General features: G+C 42.9%; 1 protein-coding gene across 2 annotated transcripts; it reads right to left on the bottom strand.

The window, feature by feature from the left end:
* Nucleotides 1-1,970: 1,970 nt before the first annotated feature.
* Nucleotides 1,971-26,353, bottom strand: LOC110977668 (homeobox protein Nkx-2.2-like). Of its 2 annotated transcripts, none has more exons than XM_022231965.2 (3): nucleotides 26,136-26,353; nucleotides 9,430-9,833; nucleotides 1,971-6,528 (listed from the first exon to the last, which is right to left on the bottom strand). In XM_022231965.2, the coding sequence occupies exons 2-3, from the start codon at nucleotides 9,737-9,739 to the stop codon at nucleotides 5,828-5,830; spliced, it is 1,011 nt and encodes a 336-aa protein (XP_022087657.1). In that variant the 5' UTR covers nucleotides 9,740-9,833; nucleotides 26,136-26,353; the 3' UTR covers nucleotides 1,971-5,827. The 2 variants fall into 2 exon arrangements, with proteins under 2 accessions (XP_022087657.1, XP_022087658.1); XM_022231966.2 differs by lacking the exon at nucleotides 26,136-26,353 and adding an exon at nucleotides 19,464-20,003.
* Nucleotides 26,354-27,386: the final 1,033 nt, after the last annotated feature.

The following is a 27,386-nucleotide window of genomic DNA, read 5'->3' as shown; positions in this document are numbered from 1 at the left end:
CTAGTCCCACGTGAAGGTTACGTTGGTTGCGCGTAAAAAGTGCACGGGAGAGACAATTTGTTAATATGAAAAACCCAGCCTCCATTCTGCAGTCAACGGTGACTCCGATCTATGGAATTAGCCCGTCGCGCCAAGATTGTATTATCGATTTGGAATCTCTACAGGGGCTTAAGTCTCAGAATATGTTACAGTCATAATGGCGTTAAGATTAATAATGTGCGTTTGAAAGTTGTGCGAAAAGTGGTTTATAAATGACTATTGTAGTTTGTCTCGAAGGGACATTTATGATTTTTTAACCATTTGTTAGGTAGTTAAATATACTTATTTTCCTAGAAAATAGAATTCACTCAACACCACTAGTAAGAGATTGTGTTTGGAAGTATGAGATGAAGTTGATTGAAACAAAGAAAGAAATTTGCTGCAAGATATATGTCACTAGAACAACATGCCTATTCATTGTGAAAACGAACTGGAATGGCCGTTCACGTGACAATGAATTGAATGCAATTTCTCAAACATGTACAGAAAAGCTTAGATCTTTTCTCGTTTATTCCCAATTCTAATGTCAATTCTAAGCTTTGGACGCAGAGCTTTTTCTGCGTCACATAATTTAAGATGTGATTTGACACCTTGGATTTTTTTATCAAATCATTTGAGACCTTATACTGTCATTCCAGAAAACAGCAATCCAACTCTTACCAACAAATCAAACCTAAATAAAAACCACACAAAACGTAAAATCACACAATACTCCCTGGAAATCTTCGGTGTCATGGTGAAGAATTAAGGGCAGGGAGTCAGTTGCGGGGGGGGGGGACTGAAGATGTGCTCCAGGCCTCTTTTGATGCATCTTCAGGACAATTGGATTCCTGTCATGTGTTCACCCGCGTCCTCCGCATGCAGAGACACAGATCCCTGGCCCGCTGAGATTCTAGATCAATTACCCTCTTCGATTTTCCTCCTTCGTGCTCCCGCGGCCGAATGGGCCCAAGCACCATTTTGCCTTCGGAGATAAACTCGGGATCAAGAGAAGAAGAAGACTTCAGTGAAAAAAAAAAAACTGGACCGAATTTTGATGAAGGTGAAACGAGAAGTGAGACACCCCTCCTGTGGGCTTACTGCACGTGGGGATATCTCCGCTCGCTGCCGCCCCCCGCCTGCCTGGGCCAACAGTCCCGGTAGAAGATGGGGAGGAAGCGTTGGAAAGCGCCTAGGGGAGAACTTATTCTCAAGCGCAAACTTCTCTCGATGAAAAAAAAAATCGAACATGAGAGCCAAGAAAACTGTCGACTGTTTTGGCATGATCGGGCCATAATCTGCGTGTTGTTGATGCTAAGCGTGCTTGAAGAAGTAGACATGCAACGTGGGCCCAGGGGCAGGTCGTGGTTTTCTGTGATTCCTATGAGTGAAAAAATATGAAGGCAGACATCTTTTCTCAACTTTCATAATCATTTTTACATCTTGAGCGTCAAGGAAGCTATTAAGGTGAGCTGTTTTAAGTGCTGAAGTGTTAGCCTTCAGCTGCAGGGGTTATTATCCCGTGACGTCTCTGAAGAGCGGTCTCTCGTCGTATATTTTGGCTTTAGAGCCTCCCCCCGCTCCCGGTTTATGCGACAGGATGCTGCAGCAGAAAGGAACGGCCGCGGGGGAGACTACGGTTTGGGCTTTCAAATGAGTAATTTGCCGTTTAGGACGGCTTCCTTCCCTCGTCGCGACGCCGTTCGGCCAGCGGTGGGTTTCGAAGTTCGCTTAAAACAAAAAATCACCCCGGGCTTAATCTGGCCAAGAAAGATGAGTAAAAGAGATGTCGATAATGATTTTAGTGTGGGTGAATTTTACGACTCTATTGCATTTCAGAGACAAGACACGACGGATGAAAGATCATCCCTAAAGGCCTCCCGGTAAATCCTATCTAATTGCTCGGAACGAGTGACACACTTTCAAGGGGAAAGTAAACACAGACTAGAGAATATTTTTCAATTGTCAATATTACTATTTCAGAACCGAATTTTGTCTTTTTTATCTTTTTTTTCTGGCGATAATTAGACGTGAATATAGCTACATTAAGTATAATGAAGTGCTACTTAATATAAACAATAATATTTTGGTTCAAGAAATAATATTAAATCTTAACAAATACAAATAATGTTCCACGTGTCGCCCATTCACGCAGTCAAACACGTAAATTAAGCATACACTTGTACAAAATCGAATTTTAGATTACGCCGCCCAAACCAACTTCAATCATAAGCAGAGGTTTAATCCACTTCACATTGGAAAGTAAGATCTCTGCAGGATTTCGACAATGATAATTTTTGTGTATAGTACAAATTCAACTTAAAGAAAGTGTTGAACCAGGGAGTTTGCAAAATGTCTGACCATGTGAGGTAAGGTAATATTTCAAAAGGGGAGATATTCCCATGGCATTCAATGGTTTATTCTTTTTTGGTGTAACTAAGTTGCTATCTCCCTCGATACCACGGCACGGATTTCATTCCTTCGTTTCTTCTTGAGCATTAATATCGTCCCTCCGATTCAGAATCTAATGAACGTCCACCTCGAATGCAGCGAAATCAGTGAAACTCTCCCCATTTTGAATGGTATTTTTATCCATAAAAGAGACTTGGCTAGGGTAAGAATACTTGTTTGTTTCACAGCCAACTGAAATTGCGATGGAGATAAACACCACAAACCACAACTCAGATACTCCGTGTTTGAACACAGCACTGATTTTAAGACTCGGTGACACTACACCCATGCAGCCCTAATGTGATACTTCCATGATATCGCATCTGTGTAGCAACTCCGAAGAAAATGTCTTGATAATAACAAATCTACATTATGTAAAACAGAGTCTGCGAACCAATTCAGATTTACTTATGTCATCATATATACACGATAAACATCACCAGGTTTTAGTTATAAACACGGCCATTTTATTTACAAAACATCACAAATGTATTCTGCTCTGTCAAGCACGTAGGGAAAAAATTGCAATGACAAAACTCCAATAATTTGGCACCCTTTCCAAGTCCAGCTTCGGCCTCCCAGATCTGCCCATTGCTCTAGATTGTGTCCCTCAAACAAGCACAAAAGGTGCAAACTAAGCAATAAATGCAGTTTTAGTGAGGAGCACCTTAACGGTCGGAACCTTGCTACGGCTTTCGTCATTTGCCATAATTTTACATCCTACCTAAAGCATGTCCTGGGTAAAAGGATCGAAGACATCCCTGAACTATTCCACGACAACGCCTCTAGCATTTGCTTTCTATAAGAATAACCGGGTGCCACTTGATGACAACGAAACACTCCATTTTAAACACCTATCAGATCAGTTGATTAAATCACACAATGTACAGTTCCCTGTCTCAAATAATTATGTAAGTACGGGCTTGGGAATTGAATTCCGTAAAGGCACCCAGCAAACTCCATGAGGTATTTCTTATTTTCTTGGCTACCAATGAAAATCAAGGAGATGACTTGTGTACACAGAATAACAGGATCCCAAGAATCAGATAACACATGACACCATCTTATGTCAATCCTATAATATTTGTTCTTAATCAACATTAGTCATTCACTAGCATTCGATTGTATTGACGTCTAAAGCTAAGTCAAAGCTCATTCGAATTATTTTGAACATCGAAAAAGTAAAAAATGAAACTCCATCTGAGGTCATGGTGCATAAGTTACTGTCTTTTACTACAGCTACACAACCGACATCTCTCATCATGTTGCAATTTCAAACAGTCCCTATTATTTCAGAGTAAGTATTGACCGATTTTAGGCAAGAGGATAGAGGGGTGTCTCGGATTGACAAACACGATCGAACGAGAGAGAGAGTGTGGAAGGGGATGAACGAGCAAAGAAGAAACTAAGGACAAATATTTTTCTTTGCCGAGTACTTGGTGGCAAGCGGGCAGAGGGAACATGTTTGGCCGGGGCTTTGTAGCCAGGAAGCTGGGCAAACACTTCCTCATTGTCCGCATGCTCGATTGATTACGGAGACCGTAAGTCATCCCCTTGTATGCCGGAGCTTATAACCGGTGGGAAAATAAAAAAGAGGACTTGGAGAGGGTGTTATCAAACAATGGCTCGTTTTTTTTTTTGGTGGGGCTGGGCTATATTGCGGAGGCCTTTGAGGGCACAAGAGGACTCATCAAAACAAGAAGAATGACGGTGTGAATTAGCGGTGTTCTCTTGGGGTATCTTTGGCCTATCGAGGCTCCGTCTTTTGTCAAGGGGTAGAATAAGAAGACCACCAAGCCACTGTCTCTGAATGTGACCCTTTGCCCAAATCACATTTTGCACCTATTCACCGCTCACACCTGTCCAGCATTTTACGGGGAAGGGAGCAGAAAAGGCCCCATAGTGTGCGAGCAGAAAATAGGGTGGATGCTAATTTGAAATGAAATACAATTAATTCGGCCGATGTCTGTAAGACCACGCTGGCTCAGATGTCAAAGGAGATGGCTTGTTACTTCGTAACACCCTTAACTTAAAATTGGTCATCTTCTTCATCCTCAACGCGAAAGAGTGAAACCGAGATTAGGATACGCCTGTAGAAACACATTCAAGACCTTTACCGATAGGGTTCTCCTGAACAGAAAGTAACTGCATGCCTTCTGAAAAAAGTAATGCATCAAAGTGCAGAATGTAATAGACTAGATGTGCAGTCATGTGTCGGACATCTTGAAATAAAAATGAGGTTAACTTTTCATTCTAATAACAGGAACTAAATAAAAGGTCATTAAAAAGTCATGCCAGTTTAGGCTCAGGATAACTTAAAATCTGTGAAATGTTTTATCTAAATGTTTAAGCCACATTAAAAAAAAAAGGAAAGTGAGGCTTGGAACCCAAGATAATCTGGCATCATCCCATAACAGATTACACTCAATATGACAGATTCAGGGAGCCAGATAAAAAAATGGCTTCCCTGTGAATAAGGTCTTTTCAAAATGTTTCTTTTTGTTCCGTGGTTGTGAAATATGAACTGAAAGCCTACACCGACAGGGGCCCGACGTGTGTAATGTCGCCTACTTTCTAGACCTTATCTCATTGCAATCTGTTTTAGGGAAGTACCACAACAGCAAAAACTGGTTTATTCCTTTATTTCCCCAAATGAACTGAAACAGAACAGCATAATTTCTTTTAAGTGATTGTGGAAAGGATTTCAGTTCTGAAAGCTTTATCTTAACCTAGCTTGTTAAATATACATGTAGATCTTTGGTCTACTTGTTGGATTTTGTTTTGTTTCTTTGTACGAACACTGTTTAGTGATTCACACAAAGCCATCGGTTCTTGGTTTTCGGATACGACGACTGCATGTCCTTTTAAGGGATCTTTAGTCAGGGTAACAAATGTCAAAAGCCTCGGACTTTTCAGGAGTACCAGAGGCACATGTGTGCGAGGCGATTTTCCATGTCATTAACCACGAACCAACCCATCGAAGTGTTGTACAGTGTCCCTTGCAGCTGGGCAAATCCTTCCCCAGAACCACGATAGCCTAAGCGGACGGACGCTAGGACAGTCCGTGCTCAGTCAACCGGCGAACGAGGAATCCATCCAAGACGTGGACAAAAACGAGGAAGGGACTTTGTCAAAGAGCACCGGCCATCCAGCAAGGGCAACACCCACGCTCTCCGCCAAGGGGAGCAAAGACATTTTAGTATGTACAGCAGGTAGGTGACATCATTTAATCAACCAATAGTTGATACGGTGTTGTTTGAAATACTTCGTGCGTATCCGTTTGAACACACACCGGGATTGAGGGTTTCACTTCCTTGCTCGATGGGCAGGCAAAAATTCAGGGTGCAGATCTGGATCTTCACCATGTCCAAGGCTGAGCCATCGAGCCTGAGTATTGCATATTGTTCGACATGCCTGAAAAGGTACTGTAACTGCTGTAGGGCGCGGCAGCGTAGCTGCACTGTGAGGGGTAGGCCTGCATGTGCTGCAGGGGTGGCGGGGCAGTGGCCGCTGTAGTGGCGATCATCTCGTGGTGTGACTTAGGCCCCATGCAGGGCGCCGCGGCCATGGCCGCGCTGGCGGCACCGTTCATACCGGCCCCACACGGCTTCCCGTCCCGAACCAGGACCGGCACGGCCACGCGCCGAGGGGACGGCAGTGGATTCATGTCCAGTCCCTTCTCCTGGCGGGAGCGCTTCAACTTATACCGGTGGTTCTGGAACCAGATCTTGACCTGGGTTGGGGTCAGGCGGATGATGCTGGCCAGGTGCTCCCTCTCCGGGGCTGACAGGTACCGCTGCTGGCGGAACCGCCGCTCCAGTTCGTAAGTCTGGGCCTTGGAGAAGAGAACCCGCCTCTTCCTCTTCTTCGGGGGGTCGGAGGAAGACGAGTCCTGGTTGGCCGACTCATCATCGTCGCTGCCGCTGCCACTCAGATTGCCGTTGCTGATGTCTGTGGTTACAGGCGGAGAAGTCTTGTTGGAAGTCGTGGTGGTGTTGACGGTGCTGGAAGTGCTTTTAGCTGAAGTGGAGTTCGGTGAATTGGCTGTCTGGCCGAGAGCTTTAAAAGAAAACAGACAAAAACCAATCAAGAAACAACCACTCAGAGTATAAGGAAACAATCGGTTAACACCCAGGGGTTGTTAACTTCATTATGTACACAAGCACAGCGTTTTTTTCTCCTTTTTTGCTTTTTTAACCAAGTGACTCCGGTCGTATCGCGCTGAGACTTTACACCCCAGTACAAAAGACATCGTCGCAGGTATACCGGTTTTCTTGGCTAGGCAAATAGACAGAAGACATCAATATACGAGTCAAGTTGCTTAAACAGTGACGCGGCTCTATCCGTCAGGGAGAACCTGGCGTTTACCGAACGTGAACGGCATAATGCGGCGAAGGCCCACAGAATTCAATCCACGACACATTACCGTCGCCAGCGCCCTGCCGTAAAGACCGCCGTCCCCCCGTGATGGATCACCCGCAATCTTATAACCAAGCCGGGGACTTATTTTCAGGGGCGATCATGGTCGCCCGTGTACACACACCGGTGTCACCGCGCGAAGGACTTCGCAGCCGGGCAAGGCTCCGGGCTCCAGTATGTTTGCTCACCACGGGGCAAATATAATTAATTAGGGAACGAGCACAAAAGCGATCATTAACCGCCAGAAATTAGTGGGAAATTTGAAAATGAAATCAGGGGATGTCCGTGGAGAAATACTGTCGTCGGGAACAGCTGGGGACGCTAACATTTTTATCACAGAAAATGGTAAAACAAACAATTTCATGAGTGCATGAACTGTTCTTGAATGACAAAGCGAAGAAACATTGTTTTCTTTGGTACAGGTGAAATTTACGTATTCGCACGGGGGGATGTGTCCCCTTAATGGAATCTTCAATGACAATGAAACAGCTAGTTGATATATAGCATCTGTGCATGACCAACATGCAAAATGACCCTTTTCATCATTTTTTAGAGAATGCAGAGAACAGTAATTTATCCGAGTCATGGCTCCAGTGAGTGACTCAACAAAAAATAGAGATAATTCAAGTCTGGAACAGCAAGTTCATGTGATGGAACACAAGAAGCAAAACTATCAGAGAGGACTATTCCATAACTGTCTATAAAAGATGTTTAGATATACATGTACATGCATGGATTAAGAAATGGCGGTGGTGGTTGTAATTTTTTTCACATGGAATTTACGAAAGGAGTTTGGTCGACAAATGATTCCTTGTGTGCAGATGCAGCCAGGTAACTACATTTATAAATACGGCGAGCGAACACCCTTGCATGCTCGATCGCAGACCCATTCAAACCTCTGGTCCGCTACATAACTAAACAATTTTAGGGACATCGTGGTGAGGTGAAACAAAAGCGTTGTGGCGTTCGTCTTTCTCCTAAGAGTACGCTATTCTGTGACCAATATTTGATTGATTGACAGGCAGATCACGCCCAGATAACCTTGGTTGGCAATGACCCAATTTAACTCAGCTCAGTTGACAAAAAAAATGTCATGAAAGAAATGCTTGACTCGAAAAATCAATACCATCAGGCAGTCAAGCTAGCACGAACTAGAACATTTTACGAGTGTCAAATAAAGGAAGGGAACATTGTAATTCCAAAGCCACGATCTGGTAACCTTTTCACGTAAGGTACTGGTAAATGCACTTGAGCCGCGCCGACTACTCAAGAGAGCATTTCTTCAGACTTTATAGGTGCATGTTATATTCTTACAGATCAACGTGTATGATTTCGGAGTTAAATTGCAAGCCTATAGTGTGACAGGCTCCGCACCTTTCACTCCCTCGTCCGCACCGTGTTACAGTGTCGGGTGACAAGCCCGGTAAACCGAGCCAGGACATCGGTTGTAAATTGCCATGCAAAGCGTTCCCGAAGGACGGCAAATGTCGCTGATACGGTCGCAAAGTACATGCCCCGCTTGATGGTGATATAATACACAGAAATCGACCTTTTATATCGAGTGAGTAGCAAAATACTTGCGAAATGTACTTCTTTACTTTAATACCAAAAAGAAAAGATCAAACAGTATACAAGTATAGTATTCTGGCAAAATCAAGTCGGCCAAAAAATATGTAGGCCTACCAAGATGAATATTGTATACAGCAATACTTCAAATTGTATTTATATCACAAAACGGGTATCTAATGCTAAGGCATTCTGCAGTGCCTTTAACCCCCAATATTAGCCAAAGTGAGTTTGGTGAAATTTAATCAACGGTTAATTTTCATCAAATAAATGGTGAGGTGTATTAGAAACTCATTATGTATCAAGTGCGACGTTTATACGATCCTAGTACACAGATTAAACAAAATAAAGTTTCTCCAATCAAGAGCACATCCTGGCGTGCACTTGTTATCCCCAACAATCTAATGATCGGGGAATGTCTTCAGCTTACAACAAACTTAAGGAAGACTCAAACGCTATGAAGGCGTCTGGTTCTTATCTATATACAGGGGCACATTATCTAAAACCGAAGATACTCGTGCTTCTCATCATATGAACGGAGGTTTACACTTTTTGAGAGTGAAAAAAAGATACGACTTCTGTGGTGTTGCATCGTCTTTGCTGTTTAGTTTATCAACAATAAGAACAGATTTGGCATTGAGAACGGATAAAGATTTTTCGTTGGTCTTCATCTAAGAACTGGGTCTGGAATGCAGGCAGTAAGATGAGGATCATATCAACGATAAGACTTTCTTCGTTCCAAAATTTGGTAATGGAATCACAGTCGAAACTTTAGAATAATGGTTGCCTGAGAACATTACGGATTCTTCCTCTTCTGTGCATTCTGAGTTTCGGAACAGACGTTAACATTGCAAATAAGTACATTTATCCTCTGTGAATCGGTTTTCAGCAGCAAAAGTAAAGACTCAAAGTTCTGTTTTTTGGAGAGGGGGCAAAAAACAGACTTGGAGCAATCTACGAATGAGCAATACTCACAGGAATAAGGCATTAAATCGGAGCCTTGGGTCTGTAACCATCGTGTGTAAGGATTATCACTAGCGTCGTAGAAAGAGTTCATGTTGGCCTGCTCATGGGAGCTGATAGTAGTGGCCCCGTCCTGTAGGGCTACTGTGGGGGAACCACCATTGCCCACACGGCAGGACCTGGCCTTGGTCGCCTCACCAGCCGCCGCCGCGGCCACCACGGCCGCCGCTTGCGGCATGTCCAGTATGTCCTTCACCGAGAAGCTGGTCTTGACGTTCATGGCGATCTCTGTCTCATCCATGGGGGGAGGGGATGTCCACATGGGGGCGCACCGGGGGAGGCAGCGAAGTTCAGGACGAGATGAGAAGCTCACTGAAGTAGGCACGGCACTGGTCCTGTGTCGCACACGTGATAAGCTGGGGAGGAAGGGAAGAAACCGCAAACGGCATGAACGAATCACGGTGACAATAAAGTAAGTTCCTGCGAAGAGGAAGGCTCAATCAAATTTGGGGCATTGATCGGCAGATGCGATCTTGTCCCTAGACTGAGAACCACAACACTGACCGACCGACATACGAGAGGCTTAGTTTAAGAATGACAAACTCCACGGTCTGTCTTTTCGTCTCCGCAGTTTTGCACGAACACACACAACGTGCGCAACAAACGTACGAACGGACGCCGGGAGAGAGCCACGCAGAAGCGAAAAAAAAAGCGCCGGGTGTGTGAGTGTATAATGATTGCACTGCGTGTGGACACGGTGTGTGCGCACGACGACCAATGGCCACAGGCCCGCAGTGGGCGGCGCTTAGAGTCAATTGCCCAAACAAGGTGTTAGCATAAAATCAATTTGTCACCCAACTCTGTGGATAATTTGATTGGTGCTCAAGTACTGCCGTTGACACGGGTGTCAGAGCGGCTTTATTACACCACCCGAGGGTACTGAGGCCGCTCCGAGTCTTTTGTCCCGTGTGGGATGATACCCAGTCTATCCTCATCCAACAAAACACCTGACGAGCTTTTCAACCACCACCCCCCCCACAAAAAGTTTAATGAAACGTGTGTTAATGCCTGCACTAAGCTGTCCATCTCAACGGCTATAGGTTGACCGTGCCAGTTCGGTTTGGATTACCAACGACGACCATTATGCTGTACAAAGTTCCCTTGTCGTCTTTCAATTTGACGAATGCATGGACAGAGTGCTCCGTCCCAGCAGAAAAAAGAAACCACACATAATATGCGACGAGTTTATTTTGGTCAGATAACTGACACCGAGCTTCACAGATGCATCGAGGACTTTCATTTTAGCGAAAGTTCAGCTCAGAATTACAGTCTCAACGAGTTTGCTTAACATGACCTTTTGGTCCATTCTGCGTTTTTGCTATCTACGTATGGCCCCGACGCGGCAAGCCATGTGTCTGTGCATGGCCAACATACATGGAGCATTATATAGAACAATTTCAAAAGTGTTTACAAATGAACTGTACCCCGGAAAATCGACAAACATGGCCTACTTGGAACAAGTCCTTTCGGATGAATGCCGAAATGCACCCTTACATATCCAATGTTATTATATACAACCGATGACAAAAGACGAAAGATGTTGCTGACTGGATGGCGAGATGTGAATTGGAGGAGTTTCTGAGCGCACCGGTTAAATAGCATTTTCTATAAAAACAAGAGGCCAGCGCACTTACTGGCAACAGAAACATATGTTCAAACCATATAACAGTCATTTTTATGTTTTTTTTAAAGCATTCTGTTGCGCTTCGAACAAACCACTTATCTGGACACTTCTGAGCCCGTGTGGAGGATTATTATTCAAAATGCATGTATTTTACGATCAATTATTGGCCTATAAAAAGCTGAATTTTCAGAAACACCAGACTTTGGGAATGAGTACTTTCTGCATTTGGCAAAAGGTTGTGCGGCATTTCGACACGATAAAAATGGTAAATTGTCATTGTCTTGCTCTGCAGCGGTTTGAAAACAAAATGCACACATTTGGGGGCAATTTTTTCAAGGTTCTGCTCAACAATTCACTGAAATTTATTAGATACCCAATATTGGAATAAATTTGCTCAACATTACCGCTTTTTCGTAAAGCACAGCTATGAATTTGTGGATCGTGATTGAACCATGTAGCTTTACGTTTTGTATTGCCTCTCCCACATTTTTTACAAATTTTAAGTCCAAACAAGATTAGGTTTAAGTCCACTAGAATATAAACTTTTCTTGCTGCTTATTATATTTTTGAGATCAAATGATTTTTCTTGAACAAGTAACAAAGAAAAATACAGGAGAGTTGTGTGGTTTTTTTGTATTGCTTTGTGATTTAGAAATGACCTTATAAAAGTAGTTAGAAATATCCATCCGCGTTTTCATGCTTCGGTTTTTCCGCGAAATTATACTGAAGTGAACACAAGACTGTGTGTCAACCATCTAAATTTTCGCTCGACATTTAGACACTTATGAGAGTCAACTAGCTTTCCATTTGACTGGGTCTAGCCTTTTAGTCCACACAACCACAAACAGCTTTTGCCTATCATGGTGACTTTACAAGAAGTGAGGATCATCATATATGATGCTTTCAAAGTTGAAGTGCACCATATTGTCATCAATTACTGGATTTAATCATGTATATATCTTCTTCTTTTTCCCCTGATATGTTATCCTTGTGTTTGGACTAGGGCTTGGCTCATTTACACATTTACCCCCCTCGGTGTTAACGAGGGGACGTGTTTAGTGGCAAAATGTACACCAACGTGTATTAATGTTCTGAGGGCTATTTCGAAATATTTTGTCACACTTTGTGAGTTATTCTTTTACTTTTTTACTGACGAACAGCCAAAGTTTGCATAGCAATGAGAAGCAAAAACCGTATGCTGCTTTGATGTAGGAAGAGAAACATTATAGACAAAAGCCTTAAAACCGGAAATCAGGGGAAAAGATACAATTTTATTCCCCTGTGCAATGAAACTATTTGAAATCATTCTATCATCCGTGGTCAAGGTGGAATTGAAACGTAATCAGACTGAAGATGTTTAAGGAATTCAAAATAATTAAAAGCGTGTGTTCATGAAATCATTCGAAATCGTATATCTAATTTCAGCCCTATATAGATCTGTTTGAAGAAACTTCGGAGTGAAATTCAACTTGCAAGCCTAAATTCAAAACCAGCAAGCCAGATTTGTGGTAGATTCCGATCTTGTTATTACTGGGTGGTAGAGAATAGCCCCTGAGTTACCAAATATGATTTTTATTTGTTTAAAGGCAGGGCATTAATATCAAAAGACGAACTGATGACCGTTATCAGAGAGTAAATTTGACATAGGAACTTACTCAGTGAATAAAGAGGGCATACAAAGGCCTCTGGAGGCCAGCCAAGCACGTATACCTGTCACGAACTTAAAAACACACAAGCTAAACAAGAGTATTATTCGTAGATGCTCATCATTACAGCTGTCTGACACATTTCAGTACTTGACACGATGCAGTATGTGTGTAGTGAAAACGTATAGGCCTACCCCCTCATTCCAAACGCAAACTATGTTGGTTTGTTCCAACTATGGGTCTTTGCCAAAGAGATGTGCTTAAGAATTCGAGATCCGCGACCAAGGTTATGTTTATTTGTATCAAAACAGAATGGTCAACCTTTTCAGGTCCATTTACACGAGAAAGCTTTGAAAACAGAAGTATTACAATCATTAGTCTATGAGGGAATGCTTTCGTGACATGTTATTCAAAGTTTTTTTCATCTACTTTAACCGCTTTGGTTTGGCACTTACGACTTGTTTTCACCGCCAGGATAAACCATTTTGCCATATCCAGTTTGTTTCTATAATAAGGATTCTCATTTTGCGCTTCAATTCAGCCCGTTACATTTTGCCGCTCAACATCCTTTTGGCAGGCCATCGACAGACTCAAGCGTTTTTCTGCATAGTTTCGGCAACTGTGATTTTCGGCCGATTTTCTCGAAAAGGACCAAATAAATGTAATTAATGATTTTCTTGTCTGTTACGCACGAAATGTCATTGCTATGAGTCAGCTTTGAATATCAAATTAATTAGATGCAGATTGGAAGTGAGAAAAAAAGAAGATTATTTCATTAAACAGCTTAAGAACAGCTGATAATCAGAATGAAACAATGTGTGGTTGGGGCAGGCAAGAAAGAAGCTTGCAATCTTTGTACAGGCAGATATGTCTTGGAGGCATACACTACCGATAGTCCGATACACCTCCGGACTTGCCTGCCGGACTCAGCAGGCTTACTATCCCAAGCCACGCACGGACAAGTGGAGTAGTGACTGGTCCAGGGTGATGGTCTATAGGGCCCCAGCGATATCTAAACAGGCATGAAGTGGACAAGACTCTCCAAACTAAGTCCCGACAAGTTGTCACACTTCACGGCGCTACACGCCGAACTTGACTACTGTACATAAATCCAAAACACCTAACCCGGGAAATCGACCAGCTTCGTTCTACCGGGTACATGACAATTTTTGGAAGCTCCATACATGAGAAATCAAGTGCCTGTATTCATGTGGAAATTGGTGAGAAAAGCAAAGCAAGAAATACGGAATTTACTGGAACATACAGAAGGATTCGACCGATAGTTTGTAATTGTTATAAAGTTTGAAAAGCCTGTGTGTATAGGAGTAGGCCGCGGGTACAGACAACACTAATATGTCATTATGTATTATGTAAAGCGCTTGCTTCCCTGTCTTTTTTCTTTCAGAGTTGGGGTGATTATTTCCACCACAATTTTCCTCGCAGTTGTCACTCCAAACTCGAGTATTCTTTAGTATCAATGAGCGGTTTAATTTGTTACGAACTTGACACGGACAAAAAAGCGGGCACTGTCAGTCAAACTGTGATAAATCGCCAAACGGCGATTATGTTTTCTCGGTGATAAGATCGGGTGGGCCGAATCGCGGGGCTTTTATGTAGCATGTCGCCAGGATTCGACTCGGGGCAAAGCTCCAATGCCACAAAACAAACTTAGGCACTATCATTTGGGTTATCCGCCAGAGTATATTGCCCCGGAGGCCGGTGTTGCATTTGGACTTTTCCCCCTTAGAATTCAAAATCTAAACCACAAATGAAGTTACAAATTAAAGTTGAATCCAACGGACAAACCAATAACAAAAACAGTTTGGGTGGTGCATTTGCAAAAGCGTTCAAGAACTTTTTCAAGAAAATAAACGTCAGGAAAACAAACGAAGTGAGTGAAACCTTGCAATAACGTACTGAAAGGCCCCCTTTTTGAGTTATGCCTTGCTGGGTAGTGAAGACATGGGCACACAGACGGACAAAATAACACGCACAAACGTTGAGACTCAGATATCCATCTTGTTGAGTACACATCTCGCCGGCGTCACTCAACGAAACAAATAGCGCGGCGTTTGCTCAGAGACCAGGCACCTGCCGGTTGCAACTCGGTTGATCGTGCGGGGGTCCACAGGCCACATAGCGGACGGGCAAACCCAGCATGCGCAGACCGCGTCTCTGCATTGGAAGCATGACACTCCAGAGCCAAACAAAAGTAAACCCGGGGTATGTACCGGCGTGGGCGCGAAGTCGACTCGCTCTTTTATTCGCCTGTCAAAACCTGCAATTTATTAACTTCTTTACAAACTTTTGTTGTTGTTGTTGCGTCTGTCCTTCTCATGCATTCTTTTTTTCGGGGTGCAGAATTTTGGAGGAAAGATAACAGAGACTTCCTCAATACAAAGGGGTGGAAGTACTTTGACAATTTAGGGCACCATTATAATCAGACATAGATGAATTAATTTGGAATTTGAGAGCACAGACTAAAGTTTTAGTGAAAGATTAGGGCCAGTACAAACCAGCCACTTCTGATAGACGATAAAGTTCTCAAATGGCAACAAAGACAGTCGCATTTTATCACATAGATTGCACCTTATATAGATAAATAGTATTCCAAAAACGCTCACCGCAGAAGTAGTAAATTAGGCCGCACGGCTGAAACCAAGCCAAATGGTACTATCACCATAGTATCCCGTCTCGTCACACGGTCAACACAAGTTCAACTGACCTTAAAAAGATTATTACATGGACATTTGCGTCTGGTATCCTGAGACTGTTTATGTTCTTTTCTAGCGTGCATGGTAGAAGGTATCTGTTACTCTCTTCCCTGATTTCAAAATAACAAAGCTTCAATTTTTCTCACGTTTTCACTTCAGGTTTCATGATAAAAAATCATGGTTCCCCTTCATGTAGGATTTGATAGATGCCTACAAGTGTGACAATTGTCAAGACAGCTGAGTGTGGAATTTAGATTTGACTCCAAGGGAATTTGGTGTATAGAGGGAGCTCATTCATTTCTACTGTGCAACTTCTTTTCGTCAAAGTTACACAACGCATGACCCAAATTTAACTCTGCTGTGACAGAACCAGTGCAGAGATAACGGTAAATTGTCAAGAGAAGCCTAGAAATAACGCTGCCACAACCGAGTCTCCCCCATGCTTTAACCGAGCGGGTACTTTTTTGGTAGACCTAAAAACACCATAACACGGATTTTTATTAGGTACTGACATACATCTCAAGAGTCTTTCTTTAACCGCGAAGAGTTGTGGGCGTGGGGAAGTCCACAACGGACCTAGTTTCGCTCATTAGATCCACAATATTTACAAACAGAAGACGCGAATGTAGGGCTTAAAAAGGACACCGACATCATGACCCGTCTCGGCATAGGCATGGCACGGGCCTGGTCCATACTGAGCACGGTCGCGATACCCACAGGATTTATGCCTCTTTAGGCCTTCTTAAGGTCAAATAATCATTAAAACACATGCAAATGGAAAATTACACGAACACTTCACAGGCAGTGGCGCTATAATGGTGCTTTAGTAATATTGCAAGCTGTAAACGCGCAGTCAAACTTACCACAAGTCTTTTCTTGAAATCTGCACTATTCTTGAGCTTTAACCACCAAAATCACTACTTTTAGCCAAACTAAGACCTTGGCAAAAGACCGTAATCACGTGTACTATGCCGAGTTGCTGCGATATATGACCTTCCGCATACTGGCTAATATTAATTTGATACTCATTGATACAGCGGGTTTTCACGGTCCGGAATGGGCTGTCCACTATAAGGCCTCCAATGCTATAAGTGTCCTTGAGGGAAGGATTATATCTGTCTGGTCATGAGCGTAACGATGATTAGATGTTGGATTCTGCAAACAATGATCATACATACAGGTGCTATGTAGATATCGACTATGCATAAATGCTGAGAATTATAGCGATGTATGTAGTTCAACCGCACTCAGGACAGGAAGCCGTGCAGACGAACAAAAATGCACGCATACTGAGGAGGTTGCCTACACCGTTGGCCAAACTAAACCTGATATTTTGTCGAATGACTATGGAGGGTCAAAACATTAGGTTTGGCTGTAAATTATCTCTCGTTTTTGGTCTTTGTATTTTACGCTGATCAAACGACAACTGAGGTAAACTCAGACCAAATCGTGCCGAACATATTTCTGCCAATTATTGCCTCATCTAACTACTTGTATCTTACATCGTGGTTCAGGATTCTTCCGAATGGTAACGAAACTGGAAATTAAAGCAACTAAACGAAGCAAGGCATACAACAAACCAAGGGTCCTACATTTTAGCCGATGAAATGAAACTTATGTGCATAATTATCCATGTGAGTTTTAACATTTACACTGATTGATGAAACTAACAACGAAAGCGCACGTAGCGATAAGGAGGTAATGAAATGGCAGCACGCACTGATACTGCTTGGAGAAATGACTGCCCCTGTCACCGAAGCTGAGACTATAAACAAGGCGCAGTCGGGAAGTGCCAAAAATCAAGCGAGCATACACTCATCCAAAGGGACGGATTAAGCACTCTGGAGTACCGTCAAAACCATCGTCATCCCGCGCCACTCCACGGGCTTTGTCGGGGAGTTTGTCCAAGGGTTTACCGCGGCTGAAAACCCTTTCAACAAACCAAACACGACTTTCTCGATCTGGTCAGAGACAGGGGGAGAGAGAGAGCAAACCCCTCGTTCATTTTTTTTGTCCTTACTTTTGTACATGTAGTGAGTTCTAATCATAGGGGAGCTTCAATATGGTTGTTACAAGTTTGTAGAGCGGTTCATGTTTGCCCGTGAAACAACAGCCATTTTGTTTTCTCCTGCCAATATTTTCATGCGTGCTTGAACTACTGCTGATGAGTTTAGACAACACAAACATCAGTGTGAGTTGGGTTTTTCCCCCAAGTGCAATGTTGCGCCCAGTGATATGTGCCATACCTCAAAAACTTAACAAACAAAAGAAATTCTCTTTACAATTGCAATGAATGTTGGAACAGCTTTTGGACAATCTTGCTCCTAAACTTTCTTGCAGAGGTTCTATCGTCTTCCCTCATCTTACTTTCATAAAGAATTTTGATGCTGATTCGGTATATTATGCATGTAACCATGCATTTTCTAAGTAAAAGATGGCCCTTTGTTGCACGGGATACAGATCAAAGCATAGAGTCGATGCATTAAGTTATACACACTCTCAACGCCATTTGACGGTAATTGTGGATAATCTCGTGTGAAACAGTGACTGATTTTAAGTGTCTCTTTTTTTAAAATACGACTTTCAAAATAACGCCAGTAAGGCACAGTGAATCATCACGCTGTAGACGAACTGACCTTTGTCTAAAGTTTGTCACTGATAACACAATGCTTGAGTCACTTGGCAAAATACTCGTTACAAATGGCCTCGGATTGTCACAAGGTTGTATGACAAGTAACTCGCGCCTTTAACAAGTCTACATATCATAAGGGAATCGATTCCATCCATAAACGAGTTAAGAGCAAATAGAAAATATCAGCAGCAGCATCACATAGCAACCAAAAATTGGCCTTGTTTGTTGGCAAAGAACAAATGTTGCTATTCATGAAGTTTATGTTTTGCACAGTGCAGGTTGAAATATCGCCTGTCATGCACACCCTTGTTAACATGACTTGGGGACCAAATAAAGATAGTTTCATGTTGGTGTCAGTATCAACTGTCCGTATCATTACTACACCCAGTGGCAGTTAAAATTACGATGTACCAAATACGACAATAAAAGGAACAATGCAGTTAAAAGAGAAGCAAGAAGAAGAAAGTGGAAAAGATGATGACAATGTGATCGAATGCAGCAACTCCCTAAAGACTGTCACCATCGACATGTAAGTGGCATTGTATCGATGTGCTTTCTACCCAAACGGAAATAGGCAGTGCAATGACACCGACACCCTCTATACCAGTAGAGAAATCGAGAGTTGTAATTGACCTTGGTTTTTTATGCAGTACCAAACTAAAACAGTCCCGTTCTTTGTCCACGTCAGTGCATTTTTAATCGGAGGTGTAACTTGGGACGGTTGCAGGCAGAACCAAAGACAACGGCTTGACAACATTGGCGACGCAAACACGGCCTCAAACAGTGAGTACCGATGTTGACCATCGATTCAAGTGTTACATCGTTCAGCATCACCTAGCATCCGACCAATTCCCCCCTGGGCTCTCGCAGTGCACTTCCAAGATGAATTCCAATGGACGGGGCAAGCCCATCGGACTTTCAAGCCCGGGACATGTCACGTTATATCTAAGTCATCATGGTGTGACAAAAGAGCAAAACACTGGAATGGACATTAAAGTGCTTCGTTCCTTTCTGACGGCTAGTGGAGGTAACTGGAGCTCCGTGACATGTTGGTTTCACGTGGCTTGCTATATATGTACGTGGCAAGTACAGTGCAAAGATGGCGTCATAAAGAGCATCAATATTTGATAAGAGTGTTGACCAGTGATACCCACTGGGATTACCCAGTACATGAACCGTTCGAGTTTGATATTAGTATCCTGCCTGCCAGCGAACCTAAGAGGCCTGTTTACCTAATACTTGCATCAACCGCAGCTCCCAGAACGATCGCCCATGCGATATATGGGGAAGCTACTGAATTTAGGAAACTATTGCTTCAAGGATTGGCACTGATGTCTGTTACTTGTAACGTACACAAACTAATTACTTACTTGAACTATCTCTGTTTACAGTTTGAGACGTTGGTAACCGATCATGAAACCTTCTCAATCAGCTATGTGATATGATGGGACATACTGAAGACATCCACACGTCTTGCCTCGTTCAAACTTTGACGATGTCTGCTATCGTGACAGAGGGGGTTGGCCTTCCAACGTGCAGTTTCATCACCAACAGATCTTGCTCTTGGACCGTTCCCCACTGTGAGTCCTGCTACATCACCGGGCTCAAACTGCACTCTCCCCGCCTTTGCCCTGTCGTCGGCACCCGATCCCAGCGACTGGGCTCAAGTTCGTTGACGGGGATTCGCGCCCCGCCAAATTACCGGCCATAAAGGCTGAGTCTAGCAGGGTATGGGCGTAAATCACTCGGCTTGGCTGACACAAATTGCTCGTTGGTAAACTGATTTTATGGGCGCGCGTGGACATGAGAGGGGCTCCCTTCAACCCCTAATGAGGGTAATTGGGTGGCGGTTGGTTGTTTTGGCGTTGGAACCGATGCGGGCTGTATGGATATGGATACGAAATTCACACTCGCTCAATTATGATTGAGAAAAGGTTGCCAAGCTTGAAACAGACACAATTATATAGAAGATCAATTTCATATTACTCATAGCTTTCCTACTAACCGTGACAAGAGTGACCACACAGAATTTACATAAGCACCTGAAAATAGTTTTGACCTCAAATACCACTGTGCCTGCAGCTAGACGGCTGTAGTCGGCTAATTTACGATTCGCAGTTATTTGCTTTGAGATATACTTGACTCCTTAAAAAGAAAAAAAAGAACGCGAGAAAGAGGAACTTATTTGTTTAATTTTAAGCTTGTTGTATTTAAACCTAAATTGAGTTGACCCAGCTCGCAAAGCAAAGAAATGCCGCTGTATAAGGGCCCACCGCCCTATAGTCCCTTCTTGTACCTCTATAGGGTCATTTGTTTCTTAGCATGGAGATATAAAAGGCAACAAAGGACACCGTATAACTGTCGGGTAAGATCAACAACGGAGAGAGGACATTAGCCTGAATATGCGGCGATTGTACGGTAATAAACGGCACCGCCAAGAGCAGATACCAATGTTGTTCGTACAATGAAGGTGTAATTCGGTCTGAAGTGGGTTTAATGGGGGTACTGCACGGCCCCCACACCCGTAATGTCACAAAGTCGGCTAACAGCAAAGCAAATAGGAACTTTTGTTGTTGGTCTTTGTCTGAGAAGCGTACTGAACGAGTGACGACTAACAATCGGTGGTAAGCGACCGGTCAAAGTCGCTACGGCATGAGTTCACATACATTCAGAAATTAAATTAAAATTGCAACTGTAGACCCAAGATAGGTCAGAAGTCAGGGAGGAACTTATTCTAAAATAGCTGTGAATAGAGTTTATTTTTTGGTCTGCCTAAATCATCAGTTGTATTTCGAATATAGATGTGTCGTATCTTTCCGTGGATATGCTGGGAAAAAAGAGGGGGTATACATTAAGGATTGCCCTTTTTTTGGTATTTCGGTGAGGTTTGAGTCATGTGACCTCAAAGACTTCGTTTGAAGTGTTCGAAACAAGGTCATAATATTGAGGACCGAAACCCGCTTTGAGACCCTTGATACAAGTGCCTATAGTATAGGGTGCCTGGACAGAGGTTGCATAATAATTCAGGCGAACAGGGCGCGGAGCCGCCATTTTGCTTGATTCGATGCATATTTTTCATGCCATTCAATAATCCCTCGAGCTTCATCTGGAAGGCTTGAAAGGGCAACAAACTGGAGAAATTTAAGAGAGAGAAAATTGTCATTCAGGCAATTTGTGTCGTACTTTATAAAGTATACCAATGAAGAGGACATATCATGCCTTACAGTTGTCGTTATCACAAAGTGATCAGTTTATAAGAACTTTTAAAAGCTATTCACTGAACAATTAATTCTGTTAATGATAGGGGAGGTGACGCAAAACATACAGGAAAAGTACAAGCACGGTTCGAACGCAATTGTTGAAAAGATTAAAGCTATACATCAATAACACTTCAGGCAGAGCTATTCCGTGAGCTTTGAACTTGCAACGATTTGTGTGAAGACTCGACCTCAGATAATCACACGGAAGCAATACATAGAAGTCATTATTCAGACAGCTTGACAGAATTCCCTGGAAACTATTCAACGTGGCCGTTTCAGTTTTAGAAATGCAACACATCTTGTCATATGACTTGTCAAAGTTAAATTGACACACTATAAAACGTCGGTTCATAAAAAATAATGACCGCCGATGATATCTTAAACGCTTATTTTTTCGACCACAATCATAAGTTCACACTTTTATGCAACATTAACTACTAGATAAGACGGATTTGCTTGAAACATTTGCCTTCAGTGAACCAGCATCTCCCTCACACCTTATTTTAACAAAGACGGTACGACTGCAGGCCGAGTACACACTGCCTCGCGCTTTCGTGAGAAGACCGTCCAACGCTTCGTGCAAGATTCACTCCATGACTCTTTATACGTGACTTCTGCTCGCCTCAATCATTCGCCGGCAGTGTACTGCCCAGACTAAATGCTTGAATCAAGGGCTGTCTAGCTCGATGATGAATGCTTGGCTACGCTGCCCAGGAATGAATCTGACGGGAAATATTGTTTAACCATTGCCACTTCATTTGGGCTCATTTTGTTCGGGCTCGGGGAATTATTATCAGTTGATATTTCCCTGGCGGTTGAGGGCGCTACATAGCGCTATCACCAATGTGGCGAGTAACTGAACAGTTTCATGTCACACGCCATTTGGCGTTTCTTTTGAAGAATGAAACCCGCAGTTGAAAAATTGCTTTGTTGTTCTCAGTAGGACCCTTGCCCAAATATGAAATATTCTCCATAAAGTCAACAATGATGTTTGCTTTTCTACAATGTGAAAGAATGAAATCATGCCTCTTTCACATCAGATTAAAAATCTTTCCACGGTTGTACGCTTTTACAAACTTGCTGTCGTAAAATTTAATTTAATATTATAACTAGTGGTGTCCGCTAATTCTCCTTCCTTTAAATCCACTTCTTTTTCATCCTCTGTGGGCCTACAACGCACCAAATAATAACACAATAGCATTACTATTAGCACCTTCCATAAAATATTCATAATCAATTACGAGAAAAATCAAGTTGGGTTTTGATAGACGACGAAGAATTGCATCGTTATTTCCAAATCAAAGCTTAAAATTGTTTCAAGTATTGGCGTCTTTTGTTTTTACACGCAATTAATTCTTTCATATGAGATGAGATCGCATTGGCGTTAGGAATTACCACGCTCGATCCTATCTTTCCATTGTCTCGGCTTGGAATGGAGCTGATTTCAAGAGACAAACAGAAACAGGAATAGAAATTAAGAATTCCAATGGCAAAGGAATGCATTCTTTCCAGAAATCTTGAATAGTGAAGATGGTTTATGTCCCACTTGATAACTAAGTTCTGATAACTAAATTTTGAGCATGCAGAATCAGCACACGCTTAATAAAAAAAGGAAAAAAATCTAATGGACATAAAACGGAGAAACTTTTTAAACATAGATCACAAGCAAGAGTGAAATTCCTGCTTCACATTCTGGAAAAACTGAACGTTTTGTTGTGTCAATAAGCACTTCCAACTGAGACCACTTTTTCTGCCCGACGGTGCAGAAGGACCACTCGGTATAAAGAGAGGGGTTAAGAGAGGCAGAGGGAGGGAAGGAGAGAACTCGACCAGACGAAGCACCGTGTAAACCCCGACAGATGCACGGGGGATCTGTTCCATTTCGCCCGGTACAACCACGTCTCTATGGCCCCATTTCCTCGGCGAGGAAATATGGAACAGACTTTCCACGGATCGGGTTACCGAAGATGGACCGGTTTACGGACGGCCCCGTGCCGTGCCGTCAAAGATCTAGACGGTTTCCTATTCTCGTCCTAATCGCTTTAGCTTCGGGGTAACCGAATTTCGGGCTAGCTCCTTTTCTCCCATTTTGACCCTTTCTTCTTCATTTCCTTTGCTAAGACACTCGATACTATCTTATTTTGAGACACAGGTAGTGAGGCGGCAGGCCTTGCTTGCCTATTTGCCGTTTGTATTCCTATACCTCCGTTGACTCTCTCTACTTTGTAAGATTTCAAAGGTGTAACCTATGAGCAGGTACAAAAAAGGGAACAAGGCCATTTTTTGGAGGCTACCGATATTTGGCATCTAAGATTTAAATTCAGATTTTTTGGCTCGATTTATCAAATTATCCTTTGAGATGTAGCCCCAATTATGGATGCTGAAGTGACACGGCGTATGGCTTCAGGATTGACTGTTTTCTTAATTCATTTGATTTAATGTGTTTTATAATTACTTCATACAAAACCGAATTTGGTTTTTGCGTCAGCAGTAGTCTTGCTAAGAAGATGGAAGCCCTCGACCAAATACATATGAATTTCTCGTTGCAGTGTTGTACCGTCTCTAAATGCTGTCTGAATATTAGTCGAGTCCTCAAAGGTACGGAGAACAAAAACGCTGGAAATTTACTGTAATTAAGCAGCTCACCGATGAGCACGCTGTGTGATGTATTGTGTTTACGTACAACATTTGTCTCATGAACCACGAGAGAACATTGTATTATCTCTAGCAAGGGAAGAATCGTCCGAGCGGTGCATAATCAGTAATTTCGCTCGGCTCCTGTAGATTCAAGGGGCCTGCGGAAATTGACTAGATATTCAAGACTGTGTTACCACATACCTTTTCTTTTATAGGAAATGCCGCATACATTTGGGCATTCAACGATCAGATAATGTCCTCGGTGATTGCAGTTCGAGAGTATGAAACAAACTAAAGAAAATTCCTTGCAATTAAAAATGAATCTTAGAATTGTTTGTTCTCGCATACAGGAAGGGTTAGAGTAGAAGTTACTTTCTCCACCCCCGTTATAATTGAATATCTACCCTTCATAATTTCGCCATGTAATGATTTAACTCCGGTTAACTGTTATTGTCTTGTAGCAAAATGCCTGCTTTAGGAACAGCTTTTTTCTTTCGTCAACATAAGAAAAATTATGGTTGATGAAAACTAAATGGATGATTTGGGTCGAAACAAACAGTTAGTTTTGCTATGAGAAGATCATAGTTGACCCGTGGTTGTATTCACTTCGTGTAAAGAAATTCACAAGCACACCGAGTGCATTCGCGAAATCACTAAGAACATCATCTCGCAACGAAAATAAGGGACGGAATGCACTAGCTATGATACGCTGATGCTTGGAAGTCTTAATGATACAGTATTCTTGTTCAAGAGTGTCACTGATTGAAAACAATTAACAACAGTAATAACAATAAGCCGATTTCAGGCCGATTTCATAATTGACAATCTCAAATCACGGACTTCCAATTTTCTTTTCATTAATGACTGACAGAGCGGATACTTGATAAGGCTGAGTATTCCTTCCAGTTCCCACAATAAATATTTACACGTGAGCATTAAGAATATGCTCTGGTATGAACATTAACAACGTGATTCGAACATCATTCTCTGAGATTTAGTTTGCAGATATTCACTGCAAAAATCTCTGGAGTTAAAAAGAACACTTTGGGTATTATCAGATTACTACACCAAATGTGTTCCTTTAACATCGCCGGTGTTACTTAATATACCTACAAGTGTTACAATGGACTGGAGAGTGTTAAAAGCAACAACAACCGTTTTAAAATAACACCACAAATGTTAACATCGCTGAAAAGCCTTGGAGGGGTTCCCTGATAACACGGGGTTTGGGCAGTGTAAAAACAATGCAAGTATCATAAAGTTTTTTTTTTACATGAAAGACACTGCAATCAAATAAATCATGCGTGAATTCAATCGTCAAAGGTTACAGAAATAGAGAAGACGTCGACAGCAGTTTTTTTACGGCAGGAATCCGGCTCGAGAATGTCAATTAATTTCTGTTGCTTGAAAGTGGCTTATATTGTAGAATCGCCGAAAGTAAATATTTTTATGCCACTAAAATAAATGGTCAGCGGTGAGGAAACAGCAGCATCAATAGGAGTAATGGTTTGCTGAAAGATTTCCTGCGGCACAACCGAATACAATAGCTGCCTTCAAGTCCGGAAAATAATACGAACATGTGACCAACATTTTTCAAAATGCACCCCCCCCTAAAAATCCATCAAAAATTAAAAAGAACGAATGAAAACACCAACGGAAAAAGAATTAGTTCCAATAGTAGAAGGAATTCTTTAGCGAATCCACATGCTTAGTAACTACGCAGACGTTGAGAGAGAAATGATAACGATTTATAAACTGGTTAGCATTTTTTCTATTTTTTTACAACCAATAATTTAATCATCATATCTGAACGCTCTAGAAAGCGTTTTCTAGAGGCAGCCGAAAAAAGGTGACAAGTGTCTGCTTCTTGAAAGCACAGATAATCAAATGAAAGAAGGGTACCTAAATAAGACAGGGACAAGTGTATGACACTTTAAATTACATCAATACTTAGGAAGAAGGGAATTCTTTGCCCCTTACCATCCTGGCCTGGTAAATAAACCGAAGAATTCCTTCCTCTTCAAACCAAAATCAAGCATGATTCCTTCTGCCGGGGTGCTCAAGCGCGGCGCGCTGCACAATCCACGGTGATGCTCCCTCGCGCGCCGAGGCCAGCAGAAAAAAGAGAGAGAGAGAGACCCTTACCGTTTTCTCTGAGACAAGTGCTGACGAAACAGGAGGGCCCTATCTTGGGGCGGACAAGCCTTGAACTCCTGCAGAAACAATGAGCCGAGGATGAGGCGAAAAACTTCACTAGCCAAGAGCCGTGGAATGAGTGGCGCTGCCGATCCGCCCACTGGTAGTTTATATATATATCGGACGATGATGATCGGGCCTGGGACTTGACATGGGCTCGCGTGTTGACACAGACAAATGGTCACAGCGCTTAGACTCTCGAGCCAGCTCTCTTCCCCTCTCTCTTCCCCTCTCCTCCACTCTATCTATCTGTCCCTCGCTTACTCTACACCCCTCAACTCTTTGGCCAGGCGCTTATCCTTCCCTGCTAGCTCACAAGCGCGCTTCCCCCGGCCGTCGGACAATTATTATATCTGCACATCACATTTCTGTTTCGGCAGTGCAAAGCCCGCCATATGCTTCTCGTAATAATTGTCAATATCTCCGAGCCCCCCCTCCCCGTCATTTGACTTGACGCAATATGCTCGGCGTGCGCGAGAAGATGACATGCTGTTGACTTGGGTTGTTTCCTGGGTAAACAGCGGAGCCGCAAACTCAGTGTTAATAACAAATACTCAGTCAGGGCCCCATACTACTCATCTGGGATCGCATGGATTTTATTATTTGGTCACAGACCATACATGAGGCCGAAAAGCCCGGCTACAGCTTGGGGAGCACGTTTAAGGGAGTGCGCCTTAAATTGGGTGGATTCTTCCCCCATTTTGGAGGGGGGGGGTGGGCGGGAGGGTCAATTTAGCCAACAGACGGTGGGGCACTTCTGCCCGGGGGGCGTTTGGGCCTTTCATGTATTTGCCGCCCCCCCCCAATATACCATGCCCAAGCAAAACATTTTATGATTTCCTCATAAACGGCATAAATCACAATTTCGGTTTTCTAATATGTGGTAACTAAATACTTGGCGGGTTTGCTCTGGCAACTATTAGCAACAATGCATGCCTGCGTAGGTCAGAGTCCAGTGTTTACTCAGGGCCTGCACCCATCTGGCGCGCCAAAAAACGCCCGTCGTTGAAGTTGCATTCACTCGCTCCCAACCCTGGGTCTGGGCACTGTCGAAATGATGTTTGCTTTTCGGCAGTCTATCACTCCCCGGGGTCCGACTTCCCCGAGGCATCCCCCTCCTGTATAGCAACGCAGTCCGGTGCTAAATACTGGGGCAAGACCAGGCCTGTGTATATGCGACGGATTTTCGCCGGCTCAAAT

The sequence above is a fragment of the Acanthaster planci genome, linkage group LG01 (genome assembly GCF_054643075.1).
Source record: "Acanthaster planci isolate LZ-2023a linkage group LG01, COTS_SCS, whole genome shotgun sequence".
NCBI lineage: Eukaryota > Metazoa > Echinodermata > Asteroidea > Valvatida > Acanthasteridae > Acanthaster > Acanthaster planci.
The sequence above is the reverse complement of the archived record's forward strand: the minus strand, read 5'-3'. Positions and strand labels throughout refer to the sequence as shown.